Source organism: Colius striatus, chromosome 16 (assembly GCF_028858725.1).
Source record: "Colius striatus isolate bColStr4 chromosome 16, bColStr4.1.hap1, whole genome shotgun sequence".
NCBI classification, from domain to species: domain Eukaryota; kingdom Metazoa; phylum Chordata; class Aves; order Coliiformes; family Coliidae; genus Colius; species Colius striatus.
In genome coordinates this window covers 11,397,559-11,416,446 of record NC_084774.1, presented here as the reverse complement: position 1 = coordinate 11,416,446, position 18,888 = coordinate 11,397,559, and the positions used below count along the sequence as shown (strand labels likewise).

General features: G+C 41.8%; 1 protein-coding gene across 2 annotated transcripts in view; it reads left to right on the top strand.

Moving 5' to 3' along the window:
* The window catches only part of CDH4 (cadherin 4), a 443,355-nt gene that overhangs the window by 347,987 nt on the left and 76,480 nt on the right, over positions 1-18,888 (top strand). For both annotated transcript variants that reach the window (XM_062009002.1, XM_062009001.1), the window contains exons 6-7: positions 4,171-4,315; positions 17,414-17,586. In XM_062009002.1, coding sequence (XP_061864986.1) covers positions 4,171-4,315; positions 17,414-17,586 — 318 coding nt within the window. The remainder of the gene's footprint in view (positions 1-4,170; positions 4,316-17,413; positions 17,587-18,888) is intronic.

The following is an 18,888-nucleotide window of genomic DNA, read 5'->3' as shown; positions in this document are numbered from 1 at the left end:
AACTGCGTTCCCAAGTCCCGTTTGTACTGCTGACAGAATTAGTGACTCTAAATGTCTTTTCTGATCCAGACACTAGTTTCATGTCAAGCTGCAGTTAGGCCTGGCAAGTACAAGGGATAGTAAATTGGCAGGTTAGTTTTCCAAGACATTTTTTAAGCTCTGTTTTCAAAAGACATCAACATAAACATGTCAGTAAGTAGTCATTGCTTATGATACTCAAGTAATGTGCATTATGGAGATACTTTGAAGCCAGTCCTAATCCAGTCCCAGACACACATGTATGCCTCCAGCATCAGTCTGATAAAATTCTGTCTCAGAAACGGCTGGAGCAGAACAGGTGGATTATAGTCTGAAAAGGAGTTCTTTTGAAGTGCAAGGAGACAAAGAATTTACTAGAAATTAAGGGATACAAGAGCTAATTCCAGTATTTTGAACCAAGTTCTAGTGAGTAATGCCAGCCATTTGTGTCAGAGCACTCTAATTTGAACTTTTAATCACAATTAAGTGCACACAAATTAGGCATGACATTGTATGCTTATTGCTTAAAGGCTCTGCCACTGATTGATAATGTATATTTGTATTAGTGGTATTAGTGCATAAGTAATATTCATATTTAAAACAATTCACTGTGTTGACTTTGACTAACTACCTTCAGATACCACCAGCCTCCAGCGTAATCAATAATCATGATACTGAGTCATTTGTGTGCCAGCGGCTACATTTACACTGGAAACTGTCAGTAGAAAAACCTCAGAGACCTGTGGTAGCTGCTGTTGCACACGATAGCAATGATTGTCATAGTTTTAAACAACATTTGTTAGCTGATAGGGAGCCACCTCCTTGGCCGGTGTACAGCGGAGCCATACACTCAGCTAAAGACACTCAGCTACCTGCATTCATTTTTCAGAACACTCTGCAAGGTAATTCATTTGATTTTATTCATTCCTTCTCTATTCCTGTCATGTTCTCCCTCTTGGGGACAATGGAAATAATTCAAACCAACTTTATAAACGTTTCTTAACTCTATCCCCAGCTTCCCTTTGCATGCATGTGCGTGACCTGTGTCCCATGGCCCAGGTTGTGCTCAGTAGCCTTTTCACTGGTGGTTTTTCCAAATCTAAATGGCATGTGTGTCTTGACAGAGCACAGCCACCACCTTTTGTGCCTTCTCCAGTGCCACAGAATGGCCACATGCATCTGCTTGTCATCACATCCCTCACTGCCACCAAAACACCATCTTGGTCAGAGGTGGGAGCAGATGGCAGCCTGAGCCACAGGGCATGATATTAGACTCCAGCTGTGTCTCACACAAATGAGCCCTGTCTCAGCAACTAAAGAATGACTCGAGAACAAAGTATGTTGTCCAGCATGAGGATGCCCTATTGATATAAAGAGCAGGGCAGGACAAGATGCATTAAGGAAGGGCCATGCAGTATCTGATCTGCCTTGGAGACACAACTAGTCTCCTAGTAGACAGATTGCCCCACTGGAGGCCCTTCTTCCTTTGCTCTTTCTGCTGGGAGTGGTCTCTAATGAGTAATGGTCTATAACAAGGAAGAGCTTCCTTTTGAGCTGAGATTCAATCCTCTGGTTCAAGCCTCTCCTCTCTCTGCTGCAGCTGGCACTGACCACAGAGGAGCAGAGTGTTGCAGAGGGATATGGAGACATTGGCACATGAGAATTGTTAAAAGAATACCAATGGAAAAAAATTCATGCAAGCAAGCACAAGAGGAAAAAAGAAGAGAAGTTCATTGAAGTCAGGCAAAAACAGAGAAGAGGGGTGTGCAGAAAGCGTGTCAGGAACAACTGCATTGGAAGGCTGCTGCTTGACAGCAGAAAAAGCAGCTACAGACACCCAGACACCAGCACAATCCAGGACATAAAGGCCTGTTGGTCTGATCTTCAGGAGTGTCATCCTCCTGGCTGTCCAGAAGTCATTCGTCAAGGCGTCAGTGCCCGCGTCCCCAGACACCATCCTCTGTCCCATAACCCATCCCAGGGGCTGGTGCTGGGCTCAGGGCAGAGGTGACACTTGTGCGTGACACTGCAGATCTGATGAGATTCCTGCAGTCTCGCTTATTGAAGCTTTTTTTTCCTCGAGTGCAGGCAGTAACACATTTGTGGGTACATGTGCTTAGTGAGTGCAACAAGCAGATAGACATGCATTGCTAAGAAATCCCTTACTTCTAGAGATTCCAAACAAAAGCTATCAAACGTAATTAAAAATTTGCAGAGGGAGAGTCAGATCTAAAGGGGAAGATACCAGCTTTGCTCTCTGCTTTATCTCTGACTGGAACCGTTTCCTCTGCTGGAAATGCAGCCAGAGAGAGCCCAGTGCTGCCTTGGTTTGAAGATAATAACTTTAATTTTAGCTCCGAATTACTTTTTTTCAAAGGCAGTCTGACCTCTGACTGGTGAAGTTATTGAATTGCTACATCTGACGTGATGAAGGATAGCTCAACAGGTAGGAGTCACAGCAGTAGCAGTTTGTATGCAGCCAAGAAATGCAGATATGAAGAGCACCCCAAGTCGTACAATACAAAAAGGTGTGTTCTGTACTGAAAAAGAAGCTGGACTTCTTCAGTCTTTAAAGAAAAAGTGCTGCTTAACTTCCTTTTTCCACCAGTTTTTCTCCTACTTCATTTCACGTGGCAGTTTGTTCTCTTTGCTTGATTAAATGTTAATCCATCCCACCCTAATAGCGTGCAGTTCCTTTTGTTAAGCTCTGGACCTCTGAACACCATACATGAAGGAGAAAGTTGCATCAATCACAGGCACAGCGAGAGTGAAAGACGGAAACCAGTGCTAATGCAATTAGCACATTTATTGTCAAGCATCAGAGCAGCTAGAGACCTCCTTGGCACAGGAGCTCTGACTCCCAGCAGCATCCAAAGGCCCAAGGAGCTTCTGGGAGGGACCAGAGGCCTCAGTCCATTGAAGGGATAAGCTGGAGTCTCTCCTGCCCCTGAGCTCTGCCCTTCTAGCCAACCCTTGCTCTGAGCTAACATCTGATGCCTTTATTCTTCATCCCACCAACCTTGCGAGATGTCACCCAGCCATCCTGAGCACCAGCCCCAGTTTGTGTCATGCTGTGGAGGTTCAGCAATGCTCACAGGTGCTGAAATGAAGGATGGCAAATGAAATCCGCAGAGCCCCTGCCCAGGCAGTGCCTCTCAGCCGCCCAGCCGCTGGTGGGGCCGGGCAGCCCCGTCTTCGCTTGTCTGGGTTTCTTTCTGCAGTGGACACCAGCAGCTCCATTCAGCGCACACATCATTCAGAGTAGCCATCTGTTCCCTGTAATGAGAAAGCTATCCATTTTTTTCACCTGATTACTGATTGTTCCAGACTATTGTTGATTGCTTTTTTTTATTAATTACTCATTTTGACATGCTGTATCTGTCCCTTTTGTTCAGAAAACAGATGCTCTTGTTTTCGAGCATTATTACTGATGGTTATTGCTAATAAGATAAAGCCGCAGTTCCACTTTAACTGAGGACTTAACACCGTGGCTCTGGTTATTGTAATGCTTCACCACTGGATATTTTAGTCAAGTCTGAGGAAAATATTTCATTCTTACTGCCACAGGGGCCCCCATCATTTGAAGGAAAGGGACTTTTCTTATGTCTTTTGGTGCACAGAGCAACGGGGTCAGTAGCTGTTGCTGCTCCTAGAGACTGTGATTAAACAAAGACTAAACAATACTAATGTCATTCTAAGATCCCTTCACTTATTAATCCCTGTTATTGTGGGTATGAAAGGCCGTAGATTCCCATAAGAAACCTCTCAAGTCAAACTCATTTCCTCGCTGTGTTTGGAGCTAAGCAAAATTTGCTTTTCAAATTGTCAGATGAGGCTCACCACATCTTAAACATTAAAAGGCAGTGGTCTGTTAGCAGTAAAGGAGATAGCATCAGTACACCAGAGTTAAAGGGTTTGCACTTACAATGGCTGCTTTAAAATATTATTTCAATGTTATGTTAAGCCTTGACAAATTGTGTGTAGAGTCTAGATAGAAACCATTGTCACTGCTTTCTCCTGGAATTAGATACATATTCAGCTCAATTTTGAGGAAGTATTTATGAGGTAAAGTCAGTTTTTACAAAGCAATGGTCTCTCATTCATAAACAAATCCAATTGCTGATGTTATGCTTTCATTGTGCTTATTCCCAGCTCCGGGCTCATGCAGTGGATATGAATGGAAACAAAGTGGAGAATCCTATTGACCTTTACATCTATGTCATTGATATGAATGACAACAGACCGGAGTTTATAAACCAAGTCTATAATGGATCTGTTGATGAAGGCTCTAAACCAGGTACAGTTCTTTCCTAGGTGCAGAATTTGCAAAAGCAGCAGTTTCGCAGAGTTAACATTCTGTATTGCCGTTCTCATACACTCACTGCATATGTACAGGGCTGTTGTTCTAACTACACAGTACTGAAAGGCAACCCAGCCATGGCCTTTCACTGACCCTGAGCCTGAAATGCTGAATATCTGCCTCCTTGATATTTAATCCAGTCATTTGTTAACTCAATATCTGGCACCCAGTCAGACTCCAAATAGGTCTGTGTCCTAAAATGTGAAGAAAATGCTTTCTTATTTGGGGCCTGATGCAAACCTACTGAAGTGGGAATGTTCCCAGTGAAATTACTAGCTCATCCTCCGTCTTCCTGGGCTTTTCTTACATGGGGAAAAACACAAAGTAGAATTTCAGAGGATTTATGGGTGAAAATTAGTGAGGGTGTAAACTGTATATGGAATATGAGTGGTGTTTTTTATGGGAACATGTTTGTATGCTCAGAAAAATACAGTTACCTGGGTCTTTAATGTTTTCTTTTCAATTCTGTCGTTGTTTTCTTATTTAAGTGTGATGTAACCCTGCAGTTTCCAGTGTGGTAGCAAAGTTGTCTCAGCTTATTACTGAACATAACTAATATGAGTGTATTTGCTCTTAGAACATAAATTATACTGTGAAAACTATCACCAGTACAATTGGAAGTCTTCTGAAATCAGAGGGAGATTTTCCCCAAGACAAATTTTATCCCTGTTTCTTTTTTTGCCGGCTGAGGGGTTAAATACCACATGACTTCAGTTTGTGTCAGCAAACATTTATCATAGCTCCTCTGCTGCCTGAGGTGTCATAGGAGAGTCTCTGGTGGCCACTATTTTTAACAAGGTGATTCGCAGTCGTGATTGATTGTCTTTCAGCACTGTGAGGAATGGGCTGCTGTGGTGACACATAGTGGGGACAGAACATGACATTATTTTTGAGGAAAGAATAGGTACAGCTCCCTTCTTGATATGCTTTGGGTGGTAATGTGCCAGCTTCAAAGTGCTGATCCCACTCCTGCTCAGCAGAGGGGATGCAAGGAGGCTCTGAGCTGATGGCCCTAAAGACATCTTCCTGGAGAATTTCCAGTTTTCATTTGAAGGGGACTTTGGGGCATTATCAAGGTCTGAAAATTGATACAACATTTCTACAACAAATCAAATTTGTTATATCTTAGTCTAGGACAGATCAATATTCAAAGTATTCACAAATGTTTTAACTAGCTCTGCTCGTTTGCGTGAAAGAAGCAGTAAATTGCATCTTCTTGTCTGAAATCCAGATAAGCCTTTGAGCTATTAAATTAGAATAGGATAACTTTGCCTACACAACATGTACCTCTGCTTCTACCCGTGGCTTTTGGTATTCTGTATCCCAGGCTGCAGTGTTTGCCTTTAAGGCAGGCAGGTAGAAAGCAATCTGGTTTTATTCAAAAGCAATTACATTTGTCTTTGATGTATTTGGATTTTTTTCCCCTCTTTCCTGTTTAATTGGTATTCTTTTAAAGGTTTATATTAGTATTGAATTGCTATTCTTTGCATGTATGGAATCTCCTGGAAATTTGGGTATCTGAGGCCATCATTTCATGTACTTAGCAATAAACATGATGTTGTGTCTTTGAGAAAGTGATAGAGAGGTCATAGAGTTACAGTGGATGTCTGCGTGCTCCTCCTTTGCCTCCAAGTTACATATCTCTGTTTGTCTAGACAATGTATTTAGCAAAGCAGAGATCTTGCAGAGATTTGGAAGTGGTATTTTTAGTTCAACATACTTCAGAATCTTTTAACAACTAAGGAGGTACCACACCAGCTGTTGCAAGAGAAAACATGTGGCCAGAATTGATGATTATTTGTAGCAGTGGTCTACAAATGAAAGATACTGCATATTCTTAGAGGTAACAGCAAAATGTGTTCAGTATTGATTTAGCAGTAAGTTATGTACGTCCATCTATAAATAAATACATGCATATGTGTGTATATCCATGTACAAAGTACAGATTTGCTTCAAGCAAACTAAAGAATCTCGTTATATGTTACAGGAGTTCAGCATTCATTTTCCACTGTTCATTGCTATTTGAACTATGCCTGAGGACTGAAAATGCTTCCCTGGATATCCTGTACAATTGTTATTTCTCACATCTTCCATATGCCCATTTATAGTGGCTGTGATTAAAAATGCAGTATTACTCAATTACCACAGAATCTGCAGTGTTCTTAACGATTTTGCACCCCTCTTATGAGAAAAGTATCTGGAGTATTAGAGTATCCCAAATGACTGCTGACTCTGAGGGCAGCTGGTGTGAGCAGCCAATGATTGTTTGGAGTCAGTAGGAATTTTGCCCAGATTTAAAAAGAAAAAAGAAAAAAGGGACATATGGAGCTCAAGCTCTACCCATGGAAATTTTGCAGAGCAAGACCATCAAAAAATATGCTATTGAGCACAGACTGGGCAGGGTGCAGTGACCTTGAGCTGCAGGGAAAGCCCCTGCAAGGCTTTTTCAGGATCAATGGAGCAGATCCCCTTCAAAGTGAACATGAAAGGGCTCTGCAGTGCTGTCAGAGCACAGCCCAGGGCACAAAGTAAAGGCAACCAGCGTATGGCCACCGCAGGCAGGGCTGTGCCTCTGGAGGATGCTACACCACAATGAGCAGCCTGGTCCTCTCTTAGCAGCTGGGGTGTGGTGAGCTGGAAGAGAGCCTTGTGCTTCATCTCTGACCCTGGAGGACAGCTGCAAATTGTGCCTGGCCATGGCAGGGGAGGGAGGGCAGCTGAGCAAGATGTGACCTACCGACTCAACAGTGAGTTAGCCCAAAGGAGGTAGAGTGAACCAAGAAAACAGGAATGCAGGAAGGATGTGTACTTCAACCTGCAGCACGGTGTGATGCTGCCAGGCACTTAGCCTCCCACAGAAGCAGAAAGTTTGCTTGAGCTTAAAATACAAATACCCATCAAAGGGAATTGTCCAAGACCTGAAAGAATTGGCAGCAATGTGAGGAGACTCATTAGAGACAGACTGATGGATTTAAGTGAAGGGGCTTCCCAGACTGCAGAGCACTCAGACTGCCTGTGTTTCCAGGGAGTGTGCTCTCTGCGGCATGCAAGTCACCTTGAAGCAACCCTTGACAGGAATAGAAAAGAAACCATCAAGTATTATTAATTATAATAGGTTGTTGTTGCTGGTTAAGATTATAATAACTTAATTGAAATAGTGTCTTACACGGTAGCATAGTGTTCTTGAAATCAGGAGCTCAGTCTTGGTGGAATAAAGCTCTCTGTAGTGTGAACACATGTATCACAGCTTGGCCCCTGTACGTCCTCAAATGTGTGCTGGCTCTTCAACTGAATTGCATTTCTTTTCCTTTTTCTGCTACTCTCTGGAAAACATTTTAATGCATTTCTAGCTTATCTAGCCTAAGGTCATGCAGCTGGACAATTTAAATGTGTAAATGCAAGCCCTTCCAAAAAGGCAGAATGGGAATAATGATGCAGGATTTTGTTTTCCATGTGATTCTCTCCCTCACTTTCCCCTTCCATTAGTTGTTTTGATTTAGCACGCCACTGTTTGAAAGTGTATCTTAAAAGACCATGTTTTACTCGTATTGAATAATGTTCTGCTTCTTTGAACTTCGCCTCTATATGAAGAGCACAGCCAAGTTTTAAAAATGCAGCTGCAAGCTCAAGCTGAAATTCCCCTGGTCCCTCTGGCAGCCTTAATCAGCAAAGTTCTCCTGGAGCTGCAGAAGTTGCCTTTCAAGCGCTGATAAAGCGGGATGGGTTGCACAGCTTTGCTGCCCAGCACTGCCTGCCCTGCCAGGATTCTGCTGCCCTTTCCATCTCTGAGCCACAGCACACAAGCTCCACTGTGTCACAGCAGAAAGGAGCTGGGGTTTGGGGTGGGTTTTTCCCTTCTGTACAACACCAGTTACTGCCTGCCAGGAGCCCAGCCCCTGCACTTGCACCACCGGGCTCTCAGCATGCCCGGGATGGCTTGGGGAGCTGTTTCAAAAGAAATTCTACAGTTTCCCCTGAAAATTTGCTCAGTAAGATAGAATGAAAATGCTTTAATGTAAAATTTAGAAAAAAGGGAGTTCAATCACAAAACAAAAATGTGATGGAGAAAGATTATTTTGCTCAGTGCAGAGGCTTAGTTTTGATATAACCACCACAAAATGTACCTTTACGGTAGGATGTGGATGTCTTACTTAACTGAAGCGTTCAGTTCTGAAAAGGTCAATGTGAAATGCTCCACAGTGACTCGAGTGCTTTGCTCTGGGTTGTATCTATTTTGTTTTAACAGAAAGATTGTCAAAAATTAACACATCTCTCCAAAACAATTTGTTCCTGTCAGACTGGCCTTTTCTGTTCCCATTCATCCTTTCCACTTCACTAACTCACTAGATATATCTTGGTGCCTTTCAAGTCAACAGCAAAAGTCTAAGTGGCTTCTTTTACATGAGAGTTTCACCCAGCTCCTTCTTTCTCGTGGTGTTGTGTAGGATAGTTTGCTCCTGCCACCCTCTCTGGGAGTGGTGTGAAAGACTACCAAGTATGGACAGTCCTCCAGAATAAAGGAATATTAGCATTTCATACATGAGAAATGCTGTAATTTAAAATTTCCCCGTCTCCTCCTGATTTCATAGAACTCTGATGCAATAACTGTTGATAGCATGCCACGTGAAAAATGAAATAGCTGGGAGCCAAATCTATATGTGGCAAATTGAGTTAAAGAAATCTCATAAAAATAAGCAGTATATATAAAAAAAAATAAGTATTTTAGAAGCTGATTATTCTACTAGTGTCCCAGTTTGTTTATTTTATTTCTATGCCAGCAGAGATTCCCTCAGAGATTAACACCATGGACTAATGCACAGATGGGGCCAGAAACTTGAAAGTCATCTGAATATTAAGAATTTAAATCTTTAGCCTCAGTGATTTGAACAGAAAGCCAATTATGAGGCTGAATTAGTTTTCAAATTAAACTGCAATTTAAGGCTTGTGAAATTAATCTTTTAAGGCATATAGTTGCATTTGTATAGATATTCATGTGGAGAATTTGGCTTCTGCATTTCTGGCTTGTTCCCCTTCTCCAACCTGACAATACAATTCATACAGAGATGCCTGGTGTCCTGCAGGTTGTTCTTTCAGTGAAGGAACAGAATGGCTGTTGCTGTGTGTCAGGGGAGGAAATGAAAGCAGCAGCACCTGAGATCTGAAGAGAAGATGCTTCATTTTTAAAAATTAAAGGGACATTGAGTGAAAACCCTTTTCTTCCGTTGCAACCCAATGCAAAAGCACTACAGTGCTGCTCATAATTAAAACTTTCAGTGTTCCTTTACCAACTTGGAGGTAAATTAGTTTTAGTCCTCTCCATTTAAGAAGGTCCTAATACACCAGAGCACCTGGGCAGTGTCATGGGCCAGGGAGGCCAGAACCACCTTCCTGTTGGTAGCACTAGGGGTAAAAGGTAAGATCTTCAAGAGCCAGAATAGGTTTCAACAGATTCTTCTAGTTGTCCCAGAGCTCTTCACAGATTGGGTCCTTTTATTTTGGGTTCAAGTCTAAATCATTCTGCATCTTGGGCAGATGCTATTCTTATCCTTTCACTCTATATGCTATTAAAATGGCTTTGTCCAACCTGACTATTCTCTGACACATTGCACATAGATTTAGGATACACAGTATTCTTTTTTAAGTTCTTTTGCTCAGCCAAGCACAATTTTAAGATAAGAAATTGTTTCTCTGCAGACACATGTGATGGTGCTTTTCATTTTGTTTCGAGGTGAGTGGTTATGAAATCTGTGCTCTTAATTTCCTTTTCAGAAGCATCCAGTCCCAAGAGCAAGGAGGTGAATTATAGGAATGTAGGTGAGAAGGAAAAAAAAATGCAAATCCCCAGACTGATGGCTTTTCCCTCCAGAACAAATGGCCAAGTTGATAGAAAGGGAAAAAAATGTGAAAAAGAGGAAAAAAAAAGTCTTGAGACCACTCTATAAGGGAGTTAAAATACTGCAGTAGTCCACTCTCTGCCTCCTGTTAACCAAATAGTTACAAATAACATAGTGTTATGCATATTCTATTCCATTACATTGTATTATGTTAAATTATATTACTTTATATTATATTCTGTTACATTATATTGTCAAAATGCAAGGATTGGGTTCGTGCCTTGTGGAAGATGTAGTAAGTCTCAGGTTTTGTGCAGCTGGGTCTGCATGATTTCACTAGCTGCATGTGCCTTCAGTCCAGCATGAAGCCCAGCCATACTTTTCAGCCCAGTCCGTGGTGCTGTGCAGGAATATCTTGTCCTAAGTCACGCTTTCTCAATTTCTTGAATTAGCCTCTGGGAATCGAGAGGATTCGTCTGCAGGAACTCAGCTGAGCTGAGGCTCATTGATTTATGCAGTCAAAACTGTTTGCTCAGAGGCTGAATGTGCTTTTGCCCATCTTGAAGTTTTACTTCTGTTATTTCTCTGCAGTACACGGGGCCCCAGTAGGCTGCAGGCTCCTGTACAGGAGTTATCTTCAAATCTGGCCATTCATTTTATCTCCTGATGTATTTCTTTCATTTTTAACATTAAGAAGATATTATTTCAGTTCTGGGTGACAGCAGCCTTTTTGTCTTGCTCAGTCATCTATCCAGACCTGCTTGCTCTCTTCTCATTAAATTGGTTCTTGCCTTGTTTGAGGCTGAGAATCCGATGTCTCCGCTAATTAGGAAGTGGCATCCTTTATGTATTAGGTTAGCTGCTTGAAAGGTCAAAATTTGCAATGATTACAAAAATAATGGTGAAAGAGAATGACAGTAGCTATCAGTTATGACTGAAGGAATATCATTCAGGAGGAAAGTGCTGTTTCTATTTAGTTTTCTATCTAGATCGTGTGGGTTACAGTTTAATTTAAGTGCATTTGCAATTTATTACATCTGCAGTAGAGTTTCAGGTACTTCTGTCATCTTGATGTCTGGCACACATTCCTGTCTATCTGTGTAACTCCACTCAGCACCTTTGGTGAGTAGTCTCCCCATTTCTCATTTAACAATGAGTATCTTAAAGTGCTTCAAATCATCTGTTGAATATGTTTCCTTAACTTGAGGATACAGGTTTGTTCACTGAGTTGTTTTAGTCTTTGACACTACAGCAGTTCTCCAAATACCATTCTCAAATTCATATTTACTGGCGAGGTGAATTCACCCATGAGGAGCTTTGTGCTGCACCATTTAGATTGGTACTCATACCCCAAGTATCTTGGGATGGCTCAGCAACAATGCAACCTGTGTACCTGGAGACAGCTCCCTCCTGCCCCTCACCTCACCTCCCCACCTTGAGAATGGAAGAATCTTGTTAGTATTCTTGATCAATTAAAAAGACAGGTAGCACAAGTACACTTCAGTGTGTTGAGACAAAAGATCATCTTTTACATAGGGAAGCTGTATACAAGTAATTATGTGTATGACTGTACTGTGAGGACTTGTTCAGGCTCTCATCATACCTTTCTTTGTTGTCTTTGCATTTCTAATATGCAGCTTTTCTGTTCCTGAGACCTTGTTGCAGTAAAAGAAATCACTTAAAGGATGAAGTATTCCTATTTTGAGTAGGGGCATGAGATTCCCATCCTCTGTGGGGAAGAAAACTAGTATCAGGAAACTCTTCTGAAAGGTTAGATTTAGGAAATGGAAATTTTACACAGTTTTTTGATGTTTAATCGTCCCATCAACAATTAAGATCTTCTCTCTATCTAACATCAGATGCAGAGTATTCACTAGGTGAGCCTTCCAATATGGGGGGAAAAATATGAGGAGGAAGGGGAGGTTTCCATTAGTATAAAGCCACTATTAACTTGGGTTAATGAACATCTAATGTAATATGGCCATCACTGTATGTCTGCACATAATGATTCAATCCTTTTCTATGGGGGAATGATTAAATTAAGTATCTTGTAGGTCAAAATTAGACTGAGAAGGTTAACCAACCTTTAATGATTCTGCAACCATTTACCAGCCATTAAAAAACATAAACTGCAAGATAAAGCTGAATCGAGAATCAGCATTATCAGTAAAAACTGTGTGAATTTTTAGCTTCTTCTTAGGAGTAGACAGCGAGGGTTGTGTATTTTTATAGTGATATGTGGTATAAAGGGTGAAGTGAACGGGTTTTTAATCTCTATTTTTTTTACTTGGATTCCTGATAAGTGCCCATTAGCTCTTTCTTTTAACATGCATTAAATCTAACTAATGGATATCAAACCAGCTTAGAAAAATGGTAATTATAAAGCAATTGTAACAAAGGCTTTGGAAGCACAGCTGCACTAAGATATTGTTTGTATGCCTTAAAACCATGGAAGCTCAGTCTTTAGGAAGAAATGAAGTTGCATAGATGGGAGAGCAGAGATTGCAGACAACGTGATATGAATTATCAGTCCTTGGCATGCTTAGGGACCATTTGAGCTAGAGAGAATTGAGCTGATTCTCAGATTTCCAGAGTGATTTGGGGAGGATATTTGTTTATGACTGTGTGCTTATCTGCTTATACGTATGCAGGCCAACTGTCTTCTTGCTTTGCTTCTTTTTCCACTTAACCTGTACAGATTGAATGAGATGTAGGGAACCTAACAAAGTCTTTTTGCAGTCTTTTACTGATGAAATTCATTTTAAAGTTGATAAACAAAACTGAATATATAGGTAAAAATTACTTCCCTTTGCTTCCATCCCCCCAGATTCTGGAAGGCATCATTTTGGCTATGCTGTAGAAAGCTTAATTGATCTAATGAGGGGTGCTTTCAAGGATCTCTCTCTTGTATTTTGTCCATTGTTAGATCATAACAAAACTATCTCATTTGACAAAATAACATCTAGAAGACTGCAGTCTCTGGGAAATCAAGGAGAATACATTGTGCAATTGCAGATTCTTGAGGTCTTGCCTTTTATTGATAGATCTCCTGCGTCGTGCCATACATTAATTTTAACTCAGGTGATATATGAACTTGGCACATTAGTTAATGAAAGCTAATGCACAGTAATCTTGTCATCGCTAGCTGTGCATGATAATTCAATCTGCTGCTCAGAAGAGCTGTTCAACATGCAACAAATTTGATTTAATATTGACATGATGTACTAGGTTAGGTATTTTATTTAACATACCATGTGCCTTATTTGATGAGAAATGCTTTTCTTTCAACAGGTTATCTACCTGTGTTTGTAGGCCAGGTGTGTAGTTTAACACAGTTACATCAAACACCGTATGGACTGGGTATTCATTATGTGATACACTGCGCAGTCTGGGGCGTATTCCTGAGTTTTGGCACTTCATGTATTCATTTCATGTTGTCAGCAGGCTTGAGAGCAAGCCCTTCAGAGCAGAAAAATAAAGTTAATGCTTCTTTCACACATTGAAAGCGTAAAGCCCCTCTTGACCCATAAATACACCTGTCGTGCAGCTTCATCACTGGCAGGGTCTGACATGAAAGTGTCAGAGTACAGCATAGGGATCCTCAGTGTGACTTGGAGGAGTCTGCCCAATGTTTCTGGTCTGTAGTAACTGCTTCCAGTTTCTGCTTGCATAGGCTATGGGGATTTAAAGATGGTGTGGTTAATATTTTGATTTCCACAAAACACCTACACACATCCTTCAGACCAGATTGGGCAGTCTGTACTTTTTCACTTAAGCCCTAACAGTATCAGTTTAAATCCTCAGGCTTGTAAGAGTTATGCAGTCTGCTGCTGTTTGCTTAATTTATGTAGCAATAGAGGATGGATAGTGGGATGTATTTCCTTTATTTTAATATACAGTATATGAAGATATATCCCTGTGCATAGGACAGAAACGTAATATTATTTACTGTTATAGGAGGTAAATCATCACCAACCATCTTAATACAGTGGAAGACATTATATAGCATCTTGAAGATGTCAGACACTGTAGCAGTGTATATCCACAACACTCCATTGAATCTGTGCACAGATAGATGTGTATGTCATTCACTGTGGCACACAGGTATCTAGAGGCTATGTCTTCCTTAAAGACAGACTAAATATAGAGAAAACTGAGTGGAACATAGATGGTGATGTAAGTTGCACCAGCCAATCCCCTGGGAACACTCTTCAGGAGTGGTGCCCGCAGCACAGGTAACAGGAGATGCCATCATGCTCTTACAACAACATTGCCAGGTGGGGAATGTGTGTGCACAGGAACAGGAATAGACATGCAGCCCCCATGCAGACTGCAGAGAGGAAGAAGTAATTTGCAGCCAGTTTACAGCAGACTGTGGTCAGACAAGCAGCCCCAGGGAGAGACAGGGAAGGATGCGGCTGCTGCGATTCCATCATGCACTGCAGAGTGCTGCAGCCACACAGGGCCCTTTGCAGAGGATGTTTTATTAAGTTACAAGTTAGTAATTAATGCCAAGTTCCTCTCTCTATTTTCTCTGTGGTTGAGTTTCATAATCGAAATTAAAGATATGAGATAGGGAGCAGATTGCCTCTTGAAATACAGCTCCCTGGTGCTCAGTTCATGACTTTAGAGACATTTGTCCAGCCCCATCTCCCTTTATGAGGGTGTAGGTCAAATGATGTTTGGAAGAGTCTTTTTTCTTTTTCTAGATCAGATGTGCTTAGTTCAATGCTACACTGCAGGAAAGAAGCAAAAAGGTCAGGGGAGGAGTGAAAGAGACCTACTATACACTCTATCCATGATATAGCTCATGCCCACCACAGCTGCAGCTTGGTGGGTTTCCCTGCCAAGTTGGGAACCCACCATCTCACACACATCCTGGTTTATTTTGGAAACCACAGTGCAGTCTGAAAGATCTCAGATGAGAAGGGACTACAACTGTGGAGTGCTCTTGTCTGAACCCAATAGCCCTAATAACTTTCCTTTCTGAGACATTTCTTGCACAAGAAGTGAATCACAAAATACCACCTGTTTTTCAGAATGTGTCCTAAGACTGCACACGTCCTAAAATAGAATCTGTTTTCCTCTTCCACTTCTGTTTTCATTAGCCCCGGGTTTTGACATTCTGTTCAGAGACATTTTGAGTATAGAATGCGTTAAGGTAACATAAATTCCAAATCAAACACCTCATCCAGCATATTTCCTATTTAAAATTCTCCTGTACATTTCCCCTCTACTTATCTAAGGGTTGGCTTTTTTATTTGTATCAGTTGTCTTATGATAACTGGTTTTGCAGAAGAGAAGAAAAAAGAATGCTTGAAGAGAAAGGAGAAAATTCATTGCTTGCACAGCCTTGTTTCAATTCAGTGTTCCTTCCCTCTCCTGAAGTTTATTGATCAGGAAAACGTTGAAGTTGTTGAATAGTTTGTTTTCATTTCACAAATGTGAACCAAGATTATTGCAGAAAGATGGGAAAGTATTCATCATTAGAATTTGCTTTACACATTCATTTATTTTTTAATCTATAATTCTTATTGAACTAAGAAAACTCACAGGAATATGTATCACCACAGAGAACAAAAAGAGCCTGATTGAGCCAGATGGAAGGAGATGAGCAAAGCACTTTCCACAGTGCAAAAATACAAACTTAACAGGCCACTTCTTGCTAATTCTGGGAAATGTTGTGTTCCCAAAGTTGGAGAAGATACCAGGGGGATTGCCTATGTGCCAAGGGGCTTAAAGTCACTTGGCTAGGGAACTAAATTTGGGCATGCTGCAGCCATTGGTAGATCTGCCCATTTAGAGCATGGGGTGTTTTTCAACTCTCTGGCAAACAGATGCAAGCACTCCACCTCTCTGCTTTCTCTGAACTGAAAGTATCCAGTTCCCCAAGGTGGGGATCTGGGCTTACTAGATGAGATACAATGCAATGTTGATGCAGCCACATGTCCTCTAGTTTGCCAGTGGGTTGTGTGTATCCAAGTGAGCAGAACAAACTCAGCTTTTTTTTTTCAACAACATACAACTCCATCTTGAATCAGCTCAGGTTCCTGTTGGGTTCACTTTGCATCTCCTCCAGTATGGCAGGCTCTTAAGTTTGTTCATCTGTTTAGAGTTCCCAAATGAGCAGTGTTCCAGCAGGAACTTCCATCTTTCCATTGATGCTGTTAGTTTTGATGATCACTAAACAAGGTGATGTCTGGTTTCACTACATCTCTTTGCCTCCCATTCCTCCTTTCAGATCTCATATCATTAGATTCATTCACTGTTGCAGATTGCTTTTTGTAAGCAGTGTGTGTCTGCCCTTTTAGTCATTCTCTCCTACCAACATACCAAGCGTAAAGCTGGGCCCTATGAGCTCTGGGGGGTCACAGGACCATGCAGCTGCAGGAGTCCATCCAATCAAGTAACATCTTTTACCCTCATAATGATAATTTCCCACTTTAGCAAAACACCCTGCTGCCAAACTCCAGTGATAATGAGCCTGACAGTGCATCAGTGCACTCCCAACAGTATCTAGAAAGTAGGGATTGTTTTTTGCAAGGCAAATGAAGACACTGGTGATTAGCAAGAAACAAACCAACGATTCAGTACATGGCTGGCCACACATACCAAATCATTGATTTTCTGTCCTGCTGGGCAGCAGCTGTTCCATTTGCTCTGCAGAAACATAGGGTGTTTTTTTTCCTCCAGAAGGGGCTGGAACGGTGCACATTTCTCCAAGATCTGGAGACAGCAAACTGTTGCTTCTTACATTGGAGATGGGCATGTTGATGGGGTCCTTCTGAAGCTGCTGAGAAGTCTAATGGGCTTTCTACTATTAAACTTTACTCCTGAATGCACGTGAATGCAGTGATTGGATGGGAAAAAAAAACCTCTCCTATGAGAATCTATGTGAAATTGCAGGACAAAAAACGATGCCCTAAAACTTACAATCACTGAAAGAATTAGAAGTTAATCATAGATATCCTCACATGACTTCTCTCTGTATACCAGTTATGTGTAATCAGTATCCTTACAGACATTCTCATCTCAGCAGTGTTGCTATTTCCATAATCCTTGCCTTGCCTAGCTGGCTGGATTAAAATGGGATGTCTACTCCATAGCGTTTCCAAGTAAAAATGCATGACCCCGAGTCAATGGGACATCAGTCTGCTCTGCAATGAGATAGTCCTGATATTCCATCTTCTCTGGTTCCAAGGTACCTACGTGATGACAGTGACAGCAAACGATGCCGATGACAGTACTACAGCCAACGGGATGGTGAGGTACCGAATCGTGACTCAGACCCCACAGAGCCCATCACAAAATATGTTTACTATTAACAGCGAGACAGGAGATATTGTCACTGTGGCTGCTGGACTCGACAGAGAGGTGAGTTTAAAAGCCATCATACCAGCTTTCCTGTTCTTGACTTGCAAAGCTCAAATCCTGTCTTGAATACTAAGCCTCTAAAAGTTCGAGCTGAGACGTGGAGATCGTGGTCTTTGCTTCTGCGGCAACTGTGGGGCATCATGGCTTTGATGTGATATTTTTGTCTTAATCCATATCAGTCGATGAAACCCTGGGAGAATCTTCAGGCTCATGAAGATGATATTTTCCTTGCGTAAATTTGTACGACTCGAAGATGTAGAGAAAACTCCAGAAGGAGCAGGGGGATGAATAAATTGGCATTTGTTCCCCTTCTGTCGAGGGAGAAATAAAGTGCCAGACATCTATAGCCCTTTCTAGATCTGTCGTGTTTAGTCCTTTGCGTGTTATCTTTGGAAGCTGTTACACAGCCTATACTCAGCACAATTTGCATGTTTTGGGATGGCTTCCTGATGTCCTTTCCAAGCTAGGAAAATGTCTTCTAGTGATTTTGATTTTGTGTGAGGCTTTCCATTTAATGCCTCTCCCTGGCATTTTATAATGTACAGTGTTTCCCAGTGCAGAAATTTCATTTTTACTGACAAAAATATACTCTGCCAGTGTAAGCTATAGAGTATGATTCTGAGAGCTCTGACTTCTCTAGCTGTGAATATAGCTCAAGGACAAAGACTTTATACCTCACACATTAAAGAAAAATCGATGTAGCATCAGTGATGGGTTGGAGTGAGTGAGAAGGGGACGGGGGTCAGTGGGTGTGAAGGCAGAGGAAGAGCTTAAGTTCTGGGGTCTTTCCCCACTGGACTGTGTGGTTCACAGAGTGTCACCGTCCAATGCAATTCAGAGATCTTGATCAACTAAATGATGGGAAGGATATGTTCATCAAGCAGCCAGGCTCAGATAGTATGGCTATGGGGTAAGTGTGAAAGTAAGGACTTACTCTTTCTCTCCTTTCCTCCCCTGTGACCAATGGAAGGGATGGAGCAAGCAGGAGGCCCCACATGTGGGCTGGTGCATGGATTTCCTGCCTGGGACACCAGACTCAGAGGGTTAAAAACCTCCAGCACCTCAGAGACTTTTTCCCCCTTGCATGTCAGCCCCAGCAGCATGCTTTTGGCCCTGCTGCTGAGTGCTCTGCCAAGCTCCAGCCGATGGGCACTGCTCTAATGGGGTTTGTGCCCATTTTATTCGATGTCTGGGGCCACTTTTTTGCTTCAGAGCTGCACAGCAGCAGCTTCAAGAGGAATCCCAAATGCAGCTGTGGAAACACTGCTGAGAGTAGATGAAAGCCCCAGCAGCAGCTCAGCA